Raw genomic sequence first — 20,986 nt, 5'->3', positions numbered from 1 at the left:
ATTTAAGGTCTGTCGAAGAACGGCTAGCCAACTGGCGTATAAATGTGAATGAACAAAAGTGTAAGCATGTTACGTTTTCCCTAAGACCTAAGTAAAAATGAACAATATTTTAGTACCCCAATGCGGTCATAAAACCGATTTATACTAATATTGATATAATACAAAGGTTCCAATCAAAAATGTTTAGAACAATCACGTGTTCACCAAGGTACATGCGTAATGAAAATATTCATAAATACCTTGGTATTCCTAATGTAAAGAAAGAAGTAGAAGACAGCAGAATCTATATATATAAAATTAAGTGGCAAAACTTCCTGTTCGCATACTCCTCCTAGACGGCTTGCCCAATTTCAATGAAATTTTCAGGGGTGATTGGTGTCTGTTGGGAGGGTGCACATAAGAAATTTAATGTGTGTATCATTGCACGTTTTGCAAAAAAAAAAAAAAAAAATGATACATCCCGCCTATACAAATTCTCATGAAATAATGGTTTGCCGCAAGATTGGCAGTCCTGTCAAATGCCTTTTACTAATAAACAGAAACAACTGGCGGATGATTACAATTAATAAAAAACATTGACATCGCATGTTGATCGTTTTTGCCTGTCATTCGTTCTTTCTATGGATGACTGTCAAGTTAACAAGACATACAAAACGTAAGTGTTCCAAATGCACTGAGTGTATCAAAAAAAATGTTTCAACATTGTGTGTATTTTTCTCAGATTTCAACGTGATTAACATTCTGCGTACAACACAAAGTGAGTATTGTTGTTGTTTCATATGTGATGCCATGCGGTTCGATTGTCGCTTGAAAATGCGCGGTGTGTGTAAAAAAAAGTGTTTCAACAATGTGTGTTTTTTCCAGATTTAATTCCATCGATTTGCTACATTTATTCGAACCGATTTGGTGTTTTTCTGCTGACCGTGCAACTTACACAAAGCAAGTGAGTATTGTTATTGTTTCGTAAGAGCTTTCATGCGGTTTGCAAATACACTGTCTTATTGCATATGCGTGTATGGGTAAAATACATAGTTTAAGATATAGTTTTAGGTTAATTTTTCCATTTTTATTTATGTACTTCAAATATGCATACTCTAGCACGACCACCGGGGACAACACAACTACCTTTTTCGAGTTGTGTGAAAACGATGAATTTGCAAGAACATTGCTATATTCCGAAATACCACAATATTTCACTTGAAATCCATCATCGAAATCATTTCAACGACGAAAGCAAGGGGAGCGTGTTGACGGTTATCCAAATGTCCGTAAAACCGATGCCATAAGACGCATTTACACCATCCATCCGAACAACGCCGAATGTTTTTATTTGCGTCTGCTATTAGTCAACGTGCGCGGACCAAGATCATTTGATGATTTGAAAACTGTTGACGGTCAGTTGTGTGCGACGTATCGTGAAGCAAGTCAGCGATTGCATTTTTTAGAAGAGGATATGCATTGGGACACCGCACTTCATGACGCATCACTCACATCTCATCCAAAACAAATACGGGACTATTTGCCATAATAATATCTACATGCCTTCCGTCAAATCCGCAATAACTGTGGAATAAGTATAAAGACTACATGACAGAGGACTTATTAATTTTGGCGCGTAATCGAGCATCGGACGCAGACTTGCTATATATCTATGTACATTACAAATGTATAATTTTGATTTGATATTGGTTGAAGATCTGTGCCTTACAATTGTGAATAAGGCATTAGCGCAACTTGGCATTACTGCGCCCAATCATTGACCATGAGTGTTCAACGTGAACAACAATACGATTGCAATGAATTGCGTGCTTTCATACAAGCTAACATTACCAAATTGAATATTCAGCAGAAAAATGCTTATGATAAGATTATACGAGCGGTTGACAATAACGCCGGTGGATTCTACTTTCTTGATGCGCCCGGTGGTACAGGGAAAACGTTTCTGATCTCTTTGATTCTTGCTACTAAATGGTCACAGCAGAAAATTGCGCTGGCAATTGCTTCGTCAGGCATCGCTGCTACTCTACTTGATGGCGGCCGAACAGCACATTCTGCGTTGAAATTATCGTTGAACATCCAAGTCGTTGAAACACCAACGTGCAACATATCGAGGAATTCAACAATGGCAAAAGTTTTGCGAGGAGCTGGAATAGTTCTATGGGATGAGTGCCCAATGGCTAACAAAAAGTTATTAGAAGCATTCAATAGAACAATGCAAGATTTACGCCAAAAGCAACAACTTTTTGGCGGAGTATTAGTCTTATTATCCGGCGATTTTCGGCAAACTTTGTCAGTCATTCCTCGATCAACTCCTCCCGACGAAATAAACGTATGTTTAAAATCGTCAGTTTTGTGGAGACATGTTCAAAGGCTGACTCTTACCATCAACATGCGAGTCCAACTGCAAAATGATCGATCCGCAGCGGCGTTTTCGAAGCAGTTGTTGGACATTGGCGAAGGCAAAATACCAATTGATGATACCGGTTTGAACACATTGCCGAACAACTTTTGTACACTTTTACAATCGAAAGAAGAATTGATTGAAAGTGTATTTCCGAATATTGTTCAACACTATCAACGCCACGATTATTTAAGTGAACGCGCAATATTGGCACCGAAAAATGTACACGTCATCGAAATCAATTTTGCCAGTCAAGAAAAACTGCCAGGAGAAGCTACAACATATATGTACATCGATTGATAGCGTTTTAAATCAAGATTCCCCCCGGTCTGCCACCGCATCGTTTGGTCCTGAAAGTCGGTTCCCCCATTATACTTCTACGAAATCTGAAGCCACCGACCTTGTGCAATGGCACAAGACTTTCAGTCAAAAAATTGTGGCCAAATTTGATTGAAGCAACAATACTAAATGGCAAGGCAGCAGGTGAAGTTGTACTCTTACAACGCATTCCCATGATTAAAACGGAAATGCCGTTTGAATTTAAGCGCTTGCAGTTCCCAGTACGTCTTGCCTTTGCGATGACCATCAACAAATCGCAAGGGCAAACGTTTCAAGTGTGCGGCGTCAATTTGGAAGAACCGTGCTTCTCCCACGGCCAATTGTTCGTCGCCTGCTCGAGAGTGGGAACACCAAGGTGCTTATTCATTTACGCGCCAGGTGGAAAAACCTGTTGTTGTACCAATATGTTTTATAAATAAGTAACAGTTTTACAACTAAATAAAACACAAAGTAAAAACCCTTAAGAGTTTTATTCGATTTAGGTGTAGCGAAACGCACAGGGTAACAGCTAGTTAAATATACTTATGTATATCTAAACTCCGAGATCACCCAAACCCTTTGGCTAATGCTCTGGAACATTCCTGCGATCAAACACGCCTTAAAAGAAGAGATATGCCTGCGTACTAAGGAGCAACAATCAATCACTTGCTTGAGCTTGCCTAGATTTTAAATAGATGTAAGATTTTATAACTTATTGTTAGGCTTTTAAAACAAAAAACAGATTAAATAAATAAAAAAGATATTGCAAAAAAAAACGCGAACAAAACTATTATAAAATTGATCCAAATATCATCTGTTTACACATTTGTCTACAGCTGGCTCTTCCTGCGACAACAGAAAATTCCTGCTAGCAAAAAAATCACTAGCAAAATTACTAACAGCATCTCTTTTGCAGATTGATTTTCTTCCGCCGCGCCTGTACTTCAGAGCGTGCGCGCACCGGCTGGATTAGGTAGAGGGGGTTTCTAGCTAACGAACGAACGGCTGGTCAGTTGTCTCCGAGAAACTGGACCGGGGTTGCGAAACCCCGGACTTTTTTGTTTCTTTGCCTGAAAAGACCGATGAAAGGGAATCCAAGCAGCAGCCTTCAATGCTTGGAAATTGCGCTGGCAGCGCAGCATCGACGCAGAAGGAACCAGTTTTGAAAGTTTTTCAATAATTGTAACAATTGGTTCAATACATTTTTTTTAAATCGACTCAGACTTATTTCTTTCCGGACAAACCCTGCACTATAAGCGGATAATGTGGCACACGCGTTTGTTATCAAATTGAAAATATTTTGGAAAATAAAAAAAATTATAAATCCTAATATAAGTTCTTTTATACTCTTGAAACTTTTAAGAATCAAAACCAGGGAAATGCCTTAAGATGTAAAACGTCAACCAGAGGATCAGAATCGAGGTATATATATATATAGTATATATTTATATGCTACTATGAGAAAATAATTGTAAAAATCTGTTCATAATAAATAATAGCCTTCAATACGAGTAGCAATTCACGTTTAATGTCTTCAATTGACTTAAAACGGTTTCCTCGGAGTGGTCGTTTGAGTTTTCTGAATAGTTTGGTCGGTCGGCAGGAATTCGGAGTGCACCACACCTCGATAATCGAAGAAGTCTGTCAACATAACCTTGATTTTGACTTCCTTTGACGTGGTTTTTTCGACTTCGGCTCACCTTTGCTATTTTTGTATTTTTCCGCCAGTATTCATACGTTTCATGACATCTTGGTAGTCGGTAAACATTATTTCACAGGCGTTAAGGCTACGAAGTTATTCGAAAAAAATTGCGTAATTTTGTAACCAATCGTGCTTTCTCTTTTATTAAGCCCAAATAATCTTTCAAAATGGTTTTTACTGATCCTTCCGATATTCCAACGATGCCAGTAAGAGCTCTAACTATTAATCGTCGATTCTCGAGCACCAAATTCTTTTTTTTATTGACATGTTAATCATCAATTTATGTTGATGGCCGTTTTGTACATGGTACGTCGTCAACGCGTTCTCGACTATCATTAAATAATTTGTATCAATCTAAAACACTTGCTTGAGACAAATAATTATCACCAAAGGCATTTTCAATCATTCTGAACGTTTCGGCATCCGAAATTTGATTCCGCTTTAAAAAATTAATACAACTTCTTTGTTGAATAATTTCACTTAACGCAAAAATCGCCTAATGTATTTTGTGTACTTCAGAATGACAAGCATATACTAAACACTTATGATTATTTTGGTGTGACGTTTGGCACAGTAGTACTAGCCTAGAAAAAAAATATTTCGACGAATGGGTTTTCGCGCGAAATTTAAAAGTCTTACTAGTTTTAGCCCACAGTAGTATATAAATACCTATAACTCATTCACTAACCGACATATTCGACATAAGGTTAGTTAGAAAAAAGAAAATAATTACACATATTTCGTATACGAGAGTTGGTGGTGGTATCGACCCGATTTTATCTATTAACTATTAACATGTCACATACTAATAAAATATTTTTTGAGATTCATTAAGATACCTCACACACCACCAATCATATGGAATAAAGACACCCGGATGCTATCTGTTTGTCATATGACCTAGTTAAGTTTTCAACCAATTTTATCCATTTTATGCAATAAGATACACTGTTATCAGTAAAGCACGCTGTCGGTGCCACGCCCATCGGCCCGTGTTTACTCCGGCTCCTATTAAGCCTTCTAATACCATCTCCGGTAAAAATTGTACGGCTCTGCTGTAATTAATTATTGATTTATCACACTTTTACTTAGTAGTTTCTAACAGTACATTTACATATATGAGGAGTGCACGGGGTTGTCTTCCGATTTCATCCACTTTTACAGTGTTGGTTTGGGTACCTAAGGGATTTGTCTTGAGCGAATTTGGTTTTTGTTGCTTAAGTGGTTTAGGAGATATTTACATCAAACAAATTAGAGTGCGGAGTAATGCCCACATTTTAACAATTTTTAGTCCATAGGTTATTTTGTTACGCTTATCTATATGTAATTGTTATTTGTTTGTTTTAATTTTTTAGAGCAAGCGAACGTTCACCATTCGAGGGATCATGCTGTGGAGGTGGGTATGCTAATGTGGACTCGGTTCCTTCATCACCACATTCGGACGATCTCGAACCTCCACCACCAGCACGGTTCGTTTGTATTGCATTTGTTTTCGACAAAATTTTTTTAAATATGTTTTTTTGTTTCCATCTCTAGTTATCGTATAGTTATGTTAGGTGATTCAGGTGTTGGAAAAACAGCTTTGGTAAATCAATTCATGACGTCGGAATATATGCACACCTATGATGCTAGTTTAGGTAAGCACAACATTTCAAAATATGATCATTAATAGCTTTGAAACCTACTAACTACAGCTGTTTATAGAAGGAGCTTCATAGATATTAGAAAAGATCGTTAGAAATGAATAACAATTTTCAAACTATGTTTTGTCAAAAATTATCTGTTGTCTGATGATATTACAAAATTATTCAATTTCCGTCAGTTTTTTGTAACTGCTGTGTGAACAGTTTCAGTACATCAACAGTTTAATGGTTAATGGATTAAGAAATTGTGTTTTTTAAATAAACAATTATAATCTCGAGTTTCGAAAAATTAATATAATTAATGTGAATGTTATTTAATTTAATTAGTAATATATGTGATGTTTTTAGTAAAAATACTTTTATTTGAGTTGTAGATGACGAATTTGGTGAAAAGACAGTGAGCGTTTTGTTGGACGACGTAGAATCAGAGTTGGTATTCATTGATCATCCAAGAGTGGAAATGAGCGTAAGTTAAAACATAGTGGTTTTTATTTTTTGCAACACTTTATTCATATGATAAACGATACTTAAATATGAGTCTATATAAGTGGGTATACTGAAAGCCGATTTTATTAAATCAACATATTGAATGTATATTTGGAAATTCGTAGATAATTTGGTAAATATTTCATAACCAGAAGCATATTTCATAAACATCTCAATGTTTTAGTCCGATTCGGTCTCAACAATAATTTGGTAAATATTTCATAACCAGAAGCATATTTCATAAACATCTCAATGTTTTAGTCCGATTCGGTCTCAACAATTCATACCACCGCTGTTTATAAGAGTTTTAAAATGTTTGAAATATACCGACAGCAACGCCGCCATTTTTGGTTATAACGGCAATATAATTTTGGGCTTTTTAAGAGATAACTTCACTTGCAATGTCTACATACCTGATTATGAAGTAATTGGTTTTGTAAAAGGTTATTAAACTTTTGTTTCGAAAAACAGAGAAATTACTTTTTTAATTACCACTAAATCTATCGGGAAAATTTAGTTTCGTTCCATAGTCAGCCGAATGTTGTGTAATTGATTAGAGTTTTATATTATTTATATATATATATTTACGTACATACATACATATATATTTTTTTAGCGTTGACTGTGTTACTTTAATATTTTCTTCTAAAAATAGGTGGAAAACTCGTTATCAACTTATGAGCCGCACGGATGTGTTGTTGTATTTTCTGTAGTTGAAAAATCATCGTTCCGAGTTGCAGAAGAAATTATAAAATACTTGTGGCAGGAAAACTATATTAAAGATAAATCTGTTATTATAGTAGGGAACAAAGCGGATTTAGCACGTGCTCGAGTTATCTCAACACAAGGTAAGAGCATTTTAGTACGAGTACAATTAAATATTGCAACGATCTTATGCGCATAATATCATTTGTTAAGGCCGTAGCATTTTAAACAAACACTTATGTTTAGAGTACTGTATAAAAAATTGACGCTTTAACACTGTCAGCAAACAGAAAAGCGAAAACATTTTGCAATATTCTATACAATTCGTATTCAAATTGCGTCTCCTCAATTTTTATACTCTTGCAACAAAGCAAATACATAAATAGTTTTGTTCAATTATCGGTTGCTTGTGTCACCTAAAACTCAAGATAGATATAGCGTTATATCTGTGTAAATGATTAGGATGATGAGTTGAAATCCGTGAGAGTGAAAATGAAGATATTTTGATGAAACATGGTAAACATGTTTTTTGATACCATGAGATGTATAGTAGCGCGATATATTATTGTGATGCGGAGAAAATCCTTTCCTGATGATGGTATGCCTGTATGTCCCTTTACCCCCTTATACCTAACAAAGATTTTCAAACGTCCGTTTGGCTTTATACTATATATGTATATATAAATCAATATACATATATGATATATTACCGAAATTAACTGAACGTATAATATTGAATAAAGTATGTGAAATTGGTCTACGAATTGGCCCATATCATATTTAATGATTTTCGTTATTTGAATATTGAAGCTGTTATAAAAATTATGTGGTTTAGCGGTGAATATGAATGGAGTTGACCTAGACCTTCGTCCAAACCTCATTTCCCTAAATATTTTTGGCCTTCTGGTAGACGTTTTCCACATTAACTCAAGATATTAAATTTAGCATCTTCGGTTGAGTTTACATAACATTTATCTCATTTGAGAATGATTTTAATACATACATAAATAATTTTCGCTAATGCGAAGAAAAGACTAGTTAAATGTAATGTATTCACGATTTCATGTTTTAATATAGTTTTTAATATACATATGTACATAGTTATGCCAAACTTTATTATTATGCCAAATGTTATTATTTGATCCCTGCAAGTTGCAAGAGTATAACATTTTCTGTTAAACCTAAACTTAGCCTTCCTTGCTTGTTATGTTGCCTTGTTAATTAAAAAGAGAATGATGGAAAGTAAAGTACACTATACAGTTTAAGCTAATAAATATATTTAGAAGCGATGATGACGTACCTGGCGCAAAGAAAAACACGCTCGCTACATACATGCTCTCCATAAAACTTAGGTAACTAGCATCAGAAGAAATCAGGGTCTCTTAATGGAGTAATCTGCGCTGATTTCCGAATATATTATGCAATAAATCCTATACATGTATATATAAATATATATGCACATATTATATTGCAAATTAGTATAATTTAGTGAATACCTGATTTTCTCTCGTTTCGTCTTTAGAAGGAAAAGCGTTAGCTGCTTCACACGATGCAAAATTTATAGAGACATCCAGTGGAATTCAACACAATGTTGATGAACTATTGGTAGGAATCCTAAAACAGGTGTGTATGATCGATTCATATTATATATTAAATAGTTTCTTAAATATACTCATTCAATATAATCTATTATATATTTAAAAAAATTTTACAAATAACAACAGAGTTTTATATACTAACTGTCTTAAAAACAGTTGGAGTTCATACATTTTATTTAGTATCCCTTCAATTCGATGTACTTCATGTAATGCTGTTTACCTCCACAAAATCTCTTAAGAACCATAGTACAAATTTCAGCGTCTGTAAGCATTAGGAATTACATATATGTACACTTGCGGTCAATAAAAACGAACCACCAAATATAATTGAAATAATTTTGTATGATAGCATGGCGCTGAGTCATTCTGAAAGATTAGACAATCCGTAAAAAAATAACCCTCTTAAATTGCGGGTACTAAAAGTTGTTAACCACAGTCGCATATTTTTGAGCAATCATTATTTGGCATTTTGCGCACTTGCGCAACTAAAACATGAGTATACTCGTAATTGAACAGTGTTCAACACAACACATACATATAGTAGGGGAGCCCAAGCGGGGTTTTTCGAAGTTACTAAAGCGTGTCAGAAACATTGCACCTTTTTATGTACCCCTACCAAATATGAGCCCTTAATATGGAGGAGTGCGTTGGGGGGAATTCGACAGATTAGAGAAAAAAAATCGATCCATCGGAAAACTCGAGCGCGTCAGATTAAGAGATGGTAAATTAAATACATGAAGACGTGTGTATATTTCCATATTCTGATAGTTTGAGGGTGACTTAGAGAAATAGCAGGGTGACAAATTTGCAAAAAAAATACGTCACCTTAAAATACTCGTGCACGAAAATCCTATCATCTGACAGCTTCCATAGGGCGATACAGGTAAAATCGTCGACAAAAGGTCAAGCGTACTGATCACCATAGCGTGGTTGTTATTAGTAGACGCTTGACACTTTTGTTTGTTTGTGGTGTTTTCTATTTTTTTTTCCGTTTACAGCGATCAGTTTTACATCCATTGTAAAAATTAATGAGGTGAGTGTCAAATGTGTTTTCTGTGGCGAAGAAACGTATGAAATATATATATATACATATATATGCATATATGTATACACTGTTTTTATTTCATCTTGTAACAAAAACAAGAACCAAACAGAATTCTTCCACTTTTAAATCGTCAGATTAACGATATCCCTCTATATAATTGTCAGATTATCTTTTGGGAAGACTCTGACATCAAGTTCATCCCCCTGCATAAAAATCTGACGCGCTCGAGTATCTCAAGGTCACCTTGTTTTTACAAGTTTTAAAATCAGTCATGACTTTTGGTCACGTCGAAATTGTCAGACATTTAAATGGCACACTTTTTAGAGGTTCCTTAACATTCGCTTTGAAAATCTAACACGCTCGAATAACTTTTTTATACTCTCGCAACAATGTTGCTAAGGAGAGTATTATAGTTTTGTTCACATAACGGTTGTTTGTGAGTCTTAAAACTAAAAGAGTCAGATATAGGGTTATATATACCAAAGTGATCAGGGTGACGAGTAGAGTTGAAATCCGGATGTCTGTCTGTCCGTCCGTCCGTCCGTGCAAGCTGTAACTTGAGTAAAAATTGAGATATCATGATGAAACTTGGTACACGTATTTCTTGGCTCCATAAGAAGGTTAAGTTCGAAGATGGGAAAAATCAGCCCACTGCCACGCCCACAAAATGGCGAAAACCGAAAACCTATAAAGTGTCATAACTAAGCCACAAATAAAGATATTAAAGTGAAATTTAGCACAAAGGATCGCATTAGGAAGGGGCATATTTGGACGTAATTTTTTTGGAAAAGTGGCGCCCCCTACTAAGTTTTTTGTACATATCTCGGAAACTACTATAGCTATGTCAACCAAACTCTATAGACTCGTTTCCTTCAGGCATTTCCATATACAGCTCAAAAATGGAAGAAGTCGGATAATAACCACGCCCACCTCCCATACAAAGGTTATGTTGAAAATCACTACAAGTGCGTTAACCGACTAACAAAAAACGTCAGAAACACTAAATTTTACGGAAGAAATGGCAGAAGGAAGCTGCACCCAGGCTTTTTTTTAAAATTGAAAATGAGCGTGGCGTCGCCCACTTATGGACCAAAAACCATATCTCAGGAACTACTAGACCGATTTCGATGAAATTCGGTTTGTAATATTTTCTTAACACCCTGATGACATGTACGAAATATGGGTGAAATCGGTTCACAACCACGCCTTCTTCCAATATAACGCTATTTTGAATTCCATCTGATGCCTTCTTTGTATAATATATACATTAGGAACTAATGATGATAGCGGAATAAAACTTTACAAAAATACGGTATTTGAAAAATATGTAAATGACGTATTATGAAATCTCGATTATCACTTTACCATGCGAGAGTATAAAATGTTCGGTGACACCCGAACTTAGCCCTTCCTTACTTGCTTTTTTTTGAGAAACCGCCATTTTGTCATAAAATTGTATTTTGCTTGTTCCTTCGAATATTTACTAGATTTAATATTACTTTAATGAAGTCTGTTTGGTTTTTTAAATTCAGAGGATTCAGTTCAGAAATATGGTGGTCACCGGAAAACGTCAATTTTGAGAGGAGCTTCCGGAGAACGGCTGTAGTTCCTTTCCAATTAAATATTTTACTAATGCTAAGTCTCAAAATACAGCTAAAAGATAACGTACTAAGTGTACAAATTTTCTGATCAATAAATTTAAAAATTTTTCATAAAAAATTCTGGAAAAATCTCCTATTTTCGGCCTTCTAACTCTATGTAACTCCTTAACTCAGCAACAGAGCATCCATGAACTTAATTAAATTTTTGGTGATGAGGTTCCATCAGGGACCAGTGTTTATCGATGGTATGTTGAAATCAATCGAGGTCTTAGATAACTCCAAAACAAATTTCGAAAAAGTTGTCCAAAACCAGTTGTCGTTTCAGTAATTGACGTTGTGTGCAAACTGATATAGCAAGATCGTCACGTGACCTACCGTGAGATTGAGACAACTATAAGAAAGTATAGATAGGCATTAGTGGGAACAGCATACATTCAATATTGCACGAAGAATTTACTGTAAATATAATTTGGCTGGTGTCGATATGTCGAGAAATAGGTTAAAAAAATACGATAGCGATGCTTCGAGAGAACATTTTGAAAAACAACAACACATTTTTCGGTGTTTAATATTTCTTTTCGTTCTCTAATGCCATAATATAAAAGGCAACAACTAACGAAACAACCGTGAATCCTATGAAGGGGCTTACAACAAGAAAGTTTGCTTTTATTAAATTGTTTATTTTTCAAAGCTTTGGAAGCTATAGTCGTTATCAACCGCTTGTACTAATTTGTGAAATATATTTACACTGTAAGAGAGAATTTTTGCAAAAGAAAATCAAAGTTTTTAATAATTATTTACACCCCACCTTTTTTGTTGACGGAAGAGAGTTACTCATAATAATTTTCATCTTAACGTAGCTAACCTTGAAAAATTGCTCTTCTTCTTTGCTACTCTACCTGTGGACAGAGCCAGAGCTTTTCATGCTGTCAATGGTCTAATAGTTATCTGGGTGCAAAACTGTAGATCGGAAGTACGTAAAAATCCTATAGGCACACGTTAAAAAAGACTGTATGAACATGATGGGAATATTAATATTAACAGGTCACTGTCTGATGGAGACACCCGCCCGCAGGATGAGGCGGATAGATCGAGAATACTGTAGCAAATGTCTAGAGCAGGACACCAGGGGGAATATCTTGTGCACTTTTCTCGCTTTGGCAAGACTAGGCTGTAAGCATCTGGGGTCCCAATTGTATGATACACTGAAAGAGGTATCGATAGTGAGGACGTAGAGTCTGTTAAAATTCATGTCTAGCGCAGGCATCGTAAACGATGACTACTCCTCATGGACTTAGCAACTGAAGTCGATCTGGTATCGCAAAGGACCAAACTGGTCTATTCGTGGCTACCTGGTCTACCAGATTAACCTAATCTAAGAGTTCAGTGATTTTAGTAATAATAATTTTTGTATGCCATTATAAAGTCACTTTTGGCCAAATTACAATAAAACATTTGAAATTTTCATCATATGATTAGAAAATACTACAGTTATAGCGTTGGAAAAAAGTTGAAACTTTAAACCGTTAGCATTAATAAACCAAGTACATAGTATTTCTTACAACTTTGTTTATATTTATAATTGTTTTTTTTTTTTCTTTTCTTTTTTTTGAGTTTCCCCGAACTCAGTTTTGATTAGTTTGCGAGTAGCCTCGCAATTTGATTTTATTTTCGTTATTACGAGTATTATTTCTTCCATAAAAGCGATCTTATCATTACATTCAGCCCGGCGTACTTTAACTACTGCATTACTTGCAGTTTAAGTGCGTGTTGGAGGTCAAGCGAGACCAAAGAAGCATAAAAAGAAATCCATATCAGTTAAGTGAAGAAAAATAAGTCAAAACAAAAACGCAAGACTAATTGAAATATTCGTTTATGATGGCCTGTCTAGCTGTCTCATTGACGCTGGCGCTACCGTTTGGCTCGTTATTCTCGGCTACGCTTTGGCCTTTCCGCACACCAATTTATTACTTTATTATTGTTTGCAACTCGCCGGTAGATACTCACGCATTTTATTCCTTCCAACATTGCGATCGTAAATCAATACGGTACTCTTTCAATCTACAATGTAAACAACCAAAATGCATTCAATTACAAAAAACGAAAAAAATTACGGTAATAATGATTATTTCGAAAATTGTTAACTTCTTTTCGTAATTTGGGCGAGTTTTTGGGGCTGCGTAAAATTTGGTATAAAAAGCTAAAGTGCATTCTGAATATTCATCAGTTGAATTTGTGAACTCACATAGCACAACACAGACCTTCCCAAAAAAAAAATCAAAATGTTCAAGTTGGTAAGTTGGCAAGTGGGAGTTACGAAAAATATTTCAAAACCAATTAATATCTTTGTTCTCTTCTCAGGTGGTGTTGTCTGCTCTCCTCGCCGTAGCTGCTGCTGCTCCAGGCTTCATTGCTTCGCATCCAGTTGTGTACTCCGCACCCGTCGCTACAGTTGCCGTGCACGAGCCCGTTCTGACCAAAGTGGGCGCCGTGGTTCAGAGTGTGCCCACATCAGTCTCCCACCAAAGCCAATCGGTTGTGCACAGCTCCGCTCATCTTGTTGAGGACATTGTTGCACCGGTTGTTAAGACCAGCTATGTAGCCTCTGCTCCTGTTGTGCATACCTACGCTGCTCCCATTGTGAAGACAATCGCTTCTCCAGTGGTTTTGAAATCGTGGTAAATGCTCGACGCTGTGATGTACTGCATGAAAGCTTGAATTAGTAGTTGGACGTGATATTTTATTTTTATTTTCTTTGGAATTGCTTATTATGTACCTAATTTTTTTTTGCTAATTAAATAAAAAGATAAATTAATTTTCCCAAAATGTAAGATTGCGCTTTAAATTATGAATATTAACTGGATTGAGATCGGAACATAATAAGGAAGACCTTATTTACTAGAAGGGCGTGGTTATAACTAAGTTCACCTTATTTTTGACGGACAGTATGGATATGTAATATTTACATTAAAACAATTTCCTCTGAAAGGTCTTGGATGGGGTCTTTAGTATAAGATTCAAATGAAAACAATCAACATGAGCGACGATGACAACATTAACACCAACCAAGTGGCACCCACGCAACTGGTAATCCGATGGAGGGTCTCCTGCAGCTATGGTACGGCTCCAAACTGCGCTTTGTGCGGTGCGAGGAGGTTTCCACTCAGACTACAAAGACTTACATCTTCATTAGGGTTAGGATGCCTGATATGTTCACGGAGTCGATATTATGGATGCTGGCCAAACAAAACACGAAATTGAAAACGATTATGTGGCAGATATTTTATCGTGATAGTACCCCAGAAGGTGATATTATAGTTATGGTTATAGACAAAGACTCGAATTCATTCCTCGAGTCTGTAGGTGGCAGGGCTCAGCTATTATTCTCCACCGTCCACTTCAGGGTTGGTCACCGCCAAGCTGCGAAGGTACCTTCTTAGGAGAGTTGCCCCCGGACGAGTAGGCGGATAAAACCGCCATCGACAAAGAATGCCATCGGAGAACATCTCGGAGCCAAGTCGTCGAGTGCGAAGAAAAAAGGATATGAGGATTTTCCCGACTCCCAAAACTCTGTTAACCAAACAGATTATTTGCCATCTGTGCAAAGCTCAGTCAACCTACAAATTTTTTAATGCAACTACTCTCACAGGACACCACAGTGCAGTAGAATTTTATCCCTGAATTGCTGGCTCAAGGCTTAAATTTGTTTAAAGCCCCGAGTACGGTGGACCTAACGATAGCTTACGTGAGACCCTCTGCGGCCCTGCGCTCATTGGTATATACATATGTTTCTTGAAAAAAAGTAAATACAACAGTCCGGTTTATGGAAACCAGGGTCAAGATTGGACAATGGGCGTTGCACCGCCCACCTTTAGGTAAAATCACATATCTTGTTACCCGCTCTACCGATTTCAACCAAATTAAGTGGATATGATTATTCTGATATTCCTATATTACAGTGTGAAAATGAGCGAAATCCGATTACACCCATATTTACTTCTCATACAACACAATTTTAAATTCCATTTTATTCATACCTTTCCAGAAAACAAATCATGACGCAACTAATACAAATAGTTAAAATTTTGACCGAATAGTGCATTTGAAGTATGTCACCTTAAGACTTAAGATTGGCCAAATCGAATGAAAAGTTTTCAAACCCCTAGGTACCGAATATGCGGACCCCAGTACCCATAGTTGACATTTTACCGAAAATATCGGTTATTGTATGAGATATATAATTAAAATGCAGATATAATTATTTTCTGAAAATAGTATTTCTGTGGCTCAAAAATGGGTTCAACCAATACCTCCTTTAACCGTCATATACATACCTAATATAAAGATTATCGAACGTCCTGGTGGCTTTATACTGGATACATCGGCCAATATATTGGTAACCTTATTGAAATGATGAGAGCGTGTTTTCTAATAAGAGTGCATCCATGTGCTTAGAATGAATAAAATTTGGTGAAAACTTGCCCTAGACCCCATGTAACACCTGAAGATATTTCCCTGCCATTAATCCTTACAAGAGTATTAAATGTTCGGTTATACCCGAACTTATCCTTCCTTACTAGTTTACTACTTCTTAGACTTCGTAAAATGTTTTAAGAATAGAAGAAAAATGTTATTTCTTCTAAGACATATTTAGCTAGTACAATGAAGGCATATATAGAGAAGATTCACATGTTTAAGTGAATAGAATTTCAGAAAACATAACAAATATTTTGAAGAATCTCGCCTAGTGTTAGCCGGTCCTGCCAATTGGATGTTGCGTCAATAACATAGCTTTATTTCCGAAAATAATTAATATTTTGTAAATCACCTTAAGGACATATCTTTAATGATTAAGCTGGGGCTCATTCTGGATAGGAAAAAAGGCAGCGATTCCCTTACACTGCTGTAGAGGATCTGTTGCCAAAAGGATACTAAGCCCATTATGTGTTTTTGAATCTTTATGTGGCGGAGGGTTCTAGAAAAGAATACACTTGTAAAAAAACTCAAAAGCGTTCAACGGATGGCGCTCATCAGCATGTGTGGTGCACTTAGGTCCACTCTAACCATGGCATTTAACGCCATCTTGCACATAGTGCGCGTAAACATCGTCGGAAGTTATATGACTCTGAAAGCCTCCTTCAGAGAAGTGACATCCACTCAAATAGCAGGGCGACGATACTAGCCTTGAACTCATTAACAGTTTAGAGTTGGTCAAAGAATGTCCAACCTCATTAATAATAGTACAGTAGAGGCCCGCTAATCCGGACATGGCTAATCCGGATTCCACTGTAATCCGGACAGGGTTAAAAAACTCAAAATTTCTATTATGTCCTTGTAATTCGGACCGACATTCTCTATCCGTATTCTCTAATCCGGATCACATGTTTATTATTCACTACATTCGCTTTTATGCTTTATTGGTTTAAGTTTTTTTTGTTTTTTTGGAACAGGTGTACTATTTGTTATAATAAACAAACAGAAATTTATAAATATTTTTTCATAATACATAATTCTGATATGTCTTTGGTAATCCGGATTTCCTTATATTCTGGATAGGGGCCGGTTTTAATTGATCCGGATTAGCGGGCCTCTACTGTATCGAGTTTCCTTGTGATAAGACTGGTATGCGTGCCTGGCGAAATCGTAGGCAATTGTAAAGCTGATAAGCTAGCTATCAGTTGAATGGGAGCGGTCGGTGCTCTCGTATCCTTTTGTGTATAACTAGATAGCTGGACTTCGTGGGAGCTTGACCGGCGCTGAGCCACCATACATGGTCTGCCGCAAAACTTTTTGGTCCGAAATCGATCGCAAGAGATCTAGTGAGTAGTCCCTAGTTGTGAGAATTTTAACAGGAACTTGCACTATTGGCGTCCATGCTGCTAGGTAACGAACTTTACCAGACGCCATCTGCAGAAACTGTATGGAAGAAGATGAGGTGGAAACTGCTTTCTTCTTGACCATTCCGCGTTTGGGAGGTCAAGGCTTAAATACTTGGGAGCGCTTAACTTCAGACATCCCACCGAACTGGCAGGATTGGTAATTAAATGCCTGTGTAAATTTGTATTGGTTTTGGTAATTTATAAGTTCGTATACAAAATTTCATTTTTTCTAAGTCTTCACAAAGGACCATACATAGCAGTCAACAGGCAATCTGCCATCTAACCTAACCTAAGCTAAGCTTAGAAATTATGATCAAAACTTATTAAATAACAACACAAACCAAAAATCAAACAGATGTGATAATACATCGCCTCATAGCAAGTGATATCACATCGCACATCTGCGGTCTTAACATATCACATGATATCATATAAAATAACGGTGCAACGGAAGCCGTGATTAATTGTTAACTCGTAAGAAACCACTTATTTGATAGTATCTTACAAATGCAGTTGCAACCACAAAAAACTTACCAACATGCCCACACATTCCACGCACAAGCTGAAAGCCGGTTCGTGCTGCCACCTTGAAGACTGGGGCATGTTGTGCTGTTGCGTACACGCACAGTGCGTGAACATGAACTTGAGACACTTCCACGTAAGCCAGCGCAAGTTCGGTTTGAACCACAAGAAAAGCGCTACAAAGTAATGATAAAAATAGCGACATTTACAACAATTACCAATCAGGTTGTTGTTGTCTTGTAGGCATTAGTTGCATCAGCGGCAAGTGGCCAAATAAAACGCACAAGCAAACGAATGCGTTCGTTTTTCACGGTCAAGCCTGATGTACCAATGTGTGACTGAGACTTTCGGTGAGGCAGACACGGCTGTTAAAACTCGGTTTATGGCCAAGTAAAGAAGCCAAGCATGCCACTAGCAAAAGCCATTAAAGCGCTTACGGCGAGCGTGTGCGTGATGCAATCGCAGCTACATACTTTAATGGCCGCTTAGTTGTTGTTATTGTTGTGGTGGGCAAACGCGATATGGCATGTTGTATGTACTTTTATTTCTGAGCACAATTTATTTGGTCGTGTTGTGTTGTGTTGTTGCGGCAGTGTGTCAACGGCTTATCGTGGCAGACAAAACACACAAGCTCGGCGGCCCACAATGACACGCCATGCAACACACCTGCAGCGACATGCTGCCAAGGCGTATAACGGTTAATAGCGGCTGCGTCAGCGAGTCATGTAGCTCACGAGTGAGAAAATGAAAATAAGAGTGCTTCTATTTCACATGTTTTTGTTGTTGTTATAATTTAGTTTTCATATGGCACACATTTGCGCCGACCAAACACCTTAGCAACGGAAAAACGCAAACAATGACCGGCCCACCGACCCAACAACCCACCGACCGGGCGCACTACTTTACATCGTTCGGTCATAATTCGCAACAACACTGTGCCGGCAGCCAAAAATGCGACCAAGTTGGCGTTTTTCACGTCGGCTGCTTTTATGATTGTAATCTTATTTTGTTTATATATTTTTTTTGTGTACTTTAACTGCATGTTTTTGCTGTAGATTTTCCTCTTTTGCATTTTTGTGCATGTTGATGCTTTATTTTGTTACAAATGTCTGTGTTTTCGGTGAAAATTCGTTGGATTACTGCGATTGTATAAAAGAGCAGGCGTTGGTCAGCAACAAGCAACAGTCACAACGGTAATTCACCGCAATACAGAACTACAATTCGCAAGCGTTCAACACCCGAGAAAGGATTATCAAAATGCTGAAATTGGTAAGCGCAGACGTGACTGCTTTTCCGAATCGTAATATCCATCCCCATCGTTTTATAACCAAATGTTTTATCCTTATGCAGGTAGTGTTGTTATCTACTTTGCTTGCCGTCGCCGTTGCGCGTCCTGGCTACCTCTCACACGCGCCCCTGCTCTACTCGGCACCAGCCACAGTCATCCACGAGCCCGTATTGGCCAAGGTAGGCGCGATCGTGAAGAGCTACCCCACCGCTGTCTCCCATCAGAGCTCGTCGATTGTGCACAGTTCAGCCGTTGCTGTGCAGCCCATCCTGGCGCCCATTGTGAAGACCACTTACGCAGCACCGGTGCTGCATGCTGCCCCCATCTATAAGACCATTGCATTGCCCTCTTTGCATGCATCGCCTTCGGCCGGTTGGTGGTAATGCGGAGCTGTTATGTTACATTAATTCCACTCATCAAACAAAGTGGCGGCCTGTAAGTGGAGTTGCGGTTCCAGTACCCGCCAGTTGTCAGTTGTTGGTTTTCATCTTCATAAGTTGTATATAATTACATACATATTTGTTTCTAATTTTAATAATGTCATTTAGTTGAATACTTGTTTGCAAATAAATGTCTTAAAAGCGAATTTCTAGTCTCGGTTATATTATACCCGTATATTAGAGGAATATAGGACAACACGATTTCCACTGTATTTTTTCGGTTTTTTTCAAGAAGAAACCATATACATAGTTTGGAAAATATTTCTGAAAAGAGTTAAGCGTTACCAACGAAACGTCGGAGACCATATAAAATAAATTTATAGATGATCAGCGTAAAAGGCTCAGTCGATTTAGCCACGTCCGTATGAATATACGCGAACGAGTCCTTCAGTTTTGAGATACCGATCTGAAATTTTATACCTTTTCTCTCCAAGAAGATGCTCATTTGTCGGCTGCATATGGCTGGCAAGCAAACTGAACGATCGGTATCAAGTGATCATATGGAAAACTTTTCTATTTAACGAGATAGTATCTTCAATAAATTGGCAGAGCACAAGGCATTGCTAAAATAGTCAAAGATAGAGTATAACCGCAATACAACTGACTGATCAAACTTAAATCATTCGATGGAAAAGTAATTTTGAAACTAAACAATCAAAATCTGAATAAAGATCTTTTTATACCCTTTTGCGCTATCAAAAATGCGAAAGGTGAAAGGTATAATAGCTTCAGTACAGACGAAATTTTTTTCTTTTTCGAGATACTTCAATCTTTGTCTGGCGAAAGCTTAAGAGAAAGTGTTTAAATGTTTCCATCTCATTGCAACTTTCATAAATTGTATCCTCTAAAATCATTAGCATCACCGCATGAGTGTCAATGGGAAGGTATTCAGTTAGGACGGCGATATGAGGCTTTCGTACTGGTTGCTGACCAACGCTTGGTAAGCTCGCGCGAAGCTAATAAATTCAGCGTCCGAATGCACGAATACAGGGGAACCCCTGCTCGTTCCCATTTTGATAAAATTTTGAAATGGGTGCCTTTTTAGCATGCTCTTTGGCTGTACAACTTCCAACGATTCTGCTATGTCCAGGCACCAATACAAAATATGATATGGAATGCACTCCTTGACCAGCTTTGAGCTCATTCTCAACAGTATATGATGGTTGCAACTTCTGCTTGAAAGGCAATACAATGTTCTGGCAGTTTGATTCGCGAGTTAACTCAGAGCCCCTGACATAAGATTTGACTTTCCACTTTTCAATTGAGCTTTGATCCATCCTTTTCCCCACCCATATATATCTCTCTAAGTTATCCGGAAAGCAATCGAAGAGAGAGAGGTTTTCGTAATGTCTCGTTCT

General features: G+C 37.2%; 3 protein-coding genes and 1 long non-coding RNA gene across 10 annotated transcripts in view; 3 read left to right on the top strand and 1 right to left on the bottom strand.

Moving 5' to 3' along the window:
- The window catches only part of LOC120770484, a 149,314-nt gene that overhangs the window by 18,438 nt on the left and 109,890 nt on the right, over positions 1–20,986 (top strand). For 5 of the 6 annotated variants that reach the window (XM_040097997.1, XM_040097996.1, XM_040097995.1 and 2 more), the window contains 5 exons: positions 5,777–5,890; positions 5,958–6,058; positions 6,433–6,530; positions 7,206–7,398; positions 8,778–8,878. In XM_040097997.1, the coding sequence (XP_039953931.1) occupies positions 5,777–5,890; positions 5,958–6,058; positions 6,433–6,530; positions 7,206–7,398; positions 8,778–8,878 (607 nt within the window). The remainder of the gene's footprint in view (positions 1–5,776; positions 5,891–5,957; positions 6,059–6,432; positions 6,531–7,205; positions 7,399–8,777; positions 8,879–20,986) is intronic. The other variant, XM_040097999.1, reaches the window with a different exon arrangement.
- Positions 7,884–9,144, bottom strand: LOC120770490. Of its 2 annotated transcripts, XR_005704936.1 has the most exons (4): positions 8,996–9,144; positions 8,752–8,869; positions 8,556–8,685; positions 7,884–8,468 (listed from the first exon to the last, which is right to left on the bottom strand). It is a non-coding gene; the product is annotated as an uncharacterized LOC120770490 (long non-coding RNA). The 2 variants fall into 2 exon arrangements; XR_005704935.1 differs by having other exon boundaries at positions 7,884–8,685.
- Positions 13,782–14,181, top strand: LOC120770488 (cuticle protein LPCP-23-like). Its single transcript, XM_040098003.1, has 2 exons — positions 13,782–13,793; positions 13,861–14,181. Exons 1-2 carry the CDS (start codon positions 13,782–13,784, stop codon positions 14,179–14,181), a joined length of 333 nt encoding a protein of 110 aa, XP_039953937.1.
- On the top strand, positions 19,102–19,571 carry LOC120770486. Its single transcript, XM_040098000.1, has 2 exons — positions 19,102–19,169; positions 19,251–19,571. Exons 1-2 carry the CDS (start codon positions 19,158–19,160, stop codon positions 19,569–19,571), a joined length of 333 nt encoding a protein of 110 aa, XP_039953934.1. The 5' UTR covers positions 19,102–19,157.

Source organism: Bactrocera tryoni, chromosome 3 (genome assembly GCF_016617805.1).
Source record: "Bactrocera tryoni isolate S06 chromosome 3, CSIRO_BtryS06_freeze2, whole genome shotgun sequence".
NCBI lineage: Eukaryota > Metazoa > Arthropoda > Insecta > Diptera > Tephritidae > Bactrocera > Bactrocera tryoni.
This window is presented reverse-complemented; position numbering and strand designations above follow the sequence as displayed.